Raw genomic sequence first — 2,532 nt, 5'->3', positions numbered from 1 at the left:
TATCATATCTAGCAAATATATTCAGTTAAATTATTCAAGGGAGATAAAGGAAGTCCAAGTATCCTGAATTTAACATATTAAGATTTTAATAATCACTGGGAGTGTCTACACATGCATTTATGCTGGCTTAAATCTACTACACAATAAGTTACTGCGCAGCATGCAGGAATAGGCTGTGTCTATGTGTGCAGGCATTAAAGCACGTTAACTCTGTGTGTGGACTGACTTGGGACTAAAGTTAATCCCAAATCAGTCCACACGCACAGTGTTACTGTGCAGTAACTAATTGGGCGTAAATTTGATACCTGTATAATGCAGGTATCAAATTTATATTCAAGTCGATGTAAGTCGCCATATATCCTGTGCAGTATGGGCATGCACGTGTAGACATGCGCCCGTTCTGTGCAGTAATTTCAGTTACTGTCCAGTAAATACGCATGTGTAGATGCTCCCCGTCTTATGTTAAAAGTAGGAAATACACTGAGTTGGGCCATATGTACCACCATTTAAAAAGAGAATAATTTTAAATATCAGATGTTTCAGGCTTGATTCAGGATGGCCTATGTTATGCAGAAGATTAGACTAGATGACCATAATGCTTTCTTATAGCCTTAAAATCTATGGATGTTGCTGTAGAGGAAGATATTAATACTGAATGGATGAAGAAGAGTTTTGAAAAAATGCATTTTTTGGACAAACTAGAGAAATGTAAACAAAACCACAATGTTTTCTGAAGAGAGAAAGAAAGAGAGAAAGAAAGAAAGAAGAAAGAAAGAGAGAATTTGCTTCACGAATTTGCGTGTTATCGAAAGAAAGAAAGAACGCTTCACGAATTTGCTTTTTTTTTTTACATTTTATTAATACATCTGCATTAACAGAGGAGCCAACTTATTCGTTTTCCTCACTGCGCAGTCTGGCATTTGGATTGGTGATCTTGATTGCAAGCTGTGCTGCTCTCTCCACAATTACCTTGCGGTTCTTAGAGGAAACGTTATGAGCAATCTCTGCACAGTACGACTTGTTACTCATCATAAGCACTTCGAGCTCCTTGACGTTGTGGACCAGGAACTTCCTGAACCCAGTGGGCAGCATGTGCTTTGTCTTCTTATTGCTACCATAACCAATGTTGGGCATCAAGATCTGGCCCTTGAATCTCCTGCGGACTCTGTTGTCGATACCCCTCGGCTTACGCCAGTTGCGCTTGATCTTGACCTAGCGGTCGGACTGGTGGCGGATGAACTTCTTGGTTCTCTTCTTGACGATCTTGGGCTTCACCAGCGGCCGAAGGGCAAAGAAAGAAAGAAAGGCTTTGTTTCACTGATTGACCATACGGGCAGATACCAGGCATTCAGAGTAAACTGGATGAAAACTTGTCTTCTTCCATCTCATAGGAAAATCCACAATATCAGGTTTTCCAAGCTGAAATAGAATGAAGACAAACTACTTTGAAATTTTCAGCAAAATAAGATTCCAAAATAAATTTCATGTCAAATTAATTGAAACATATCTTTCCAATAAAATCCAAATCTTTTCTTTTGTTTTCAGTCCTATTTGATATTATATAGCATAATGTTTAGAGTCATTTAGAAATGGAAAATTGAATCATCTGTTCCAAAAATATCTTTCTTTTCAAATAAAATTTTGTTGGAACTGAAAGATTTTGCTTTCAACCAAATTCATATTTTTCTACCAAGAAAGTTCCATCAGAAAAATTTCAGTGAGCTCTGTTCTTGAGCTGTGTTTCCACTCCTGACACTACTTTGCCTTTATGATGATTTTTACTTATGACATTTCACATAGACTTTTGTTGGATACTGATTTCCAGATATGCTGACCACCATTACGATAGGAAGGAATAAGAAATGAATTAACAGTAATTATGCACATTTGTTTTGCAAAAACAGGTAACTAATTTTGACCTCACTTCTTATTTGTGCCAAATGTTACTGAAAATTAAAGAACAAAATATCCCATTTTATTTTCACTTTCATTGTTATTTATTCACTCTTTTCCTTTCACATTGGAGAAAGTAAATGAATAGATCAGTCTCTTTATACTTCCTGGGTATTTTCTAATCTTAAATTCTCCCAAACCATTACACTTGTATTTGTATTTCAAATGCTTCATTGCTAAGTCTTACACTTTATCCTGTCATCTTGATATAACTCAAATCTCTGATCATGACTTTTCAAGGCATATTATTTTTAATAATTTTATAGCACTAGAACTAAAGTACATGAGAGGAGAGAGGGACTCAGAACATATTCCGAACAGCTCTCATCTCTGGACAGAGAGATGCTCTAGCCTTGTTATAAATAAAACACAGTTTTAAATAACTTTGTCTCCTGTATCTCACTTAGTGCTCTCATGTTTGAGTTCTTAGAACAGTTAAGATTCTCTTACTTTTACCTGTGTTTTACTGAACTAGACCAATCCAATAGCTATCCCTTTTCTAACAGTATTTTTATACTTAATCGTATCTGTATTCAGCTAAGCTGTACTGCTTCCAAACTGTTTTTGTATCTAGGGGCA

At 36.1% G+C, this 2,532-nt stretch overlaps 1 protein-coding gene across 1 annotated transcript; it reads right to left on the bottom strand.

The window, feature by feature from the left end:
• Positions 1-833: 833 nt before the first annotated feature.
• On the bottom strand, positions 834-1,841 carry LOC102570976 (large ribosomal subunit protein eL32). The gene is given in 2 exon segments (XM_019495867.2): positions 834-1,307; positions 1,790-1,841. Coding segments are annotated over 2 exon segments (471 nt in total). The 3' UTR covers positions 834-888.
• Between the last annotated feature and the right edge of the window lie 691 nt (positions 1,842-2,532).

The sequence above is a fragment of the Alligator mississippiensis genome, chromosome 3 (genome assembly GCF_030867095.1).
Source record: "Alligator mississippiensis isolate rAllMis1 chromosome 3, rAllMis1, whole genome shotgun sequence".
NCBI lineage: Eukaryota > Metazoa > Chordata > Crocodylia > Alligatoridae > Alligator > Alligator mississippiensis.
Note: the sequence above shows the minus strand (reverse complement) of the source record. Positions and strands in the feature narration are given on the sequence as shown.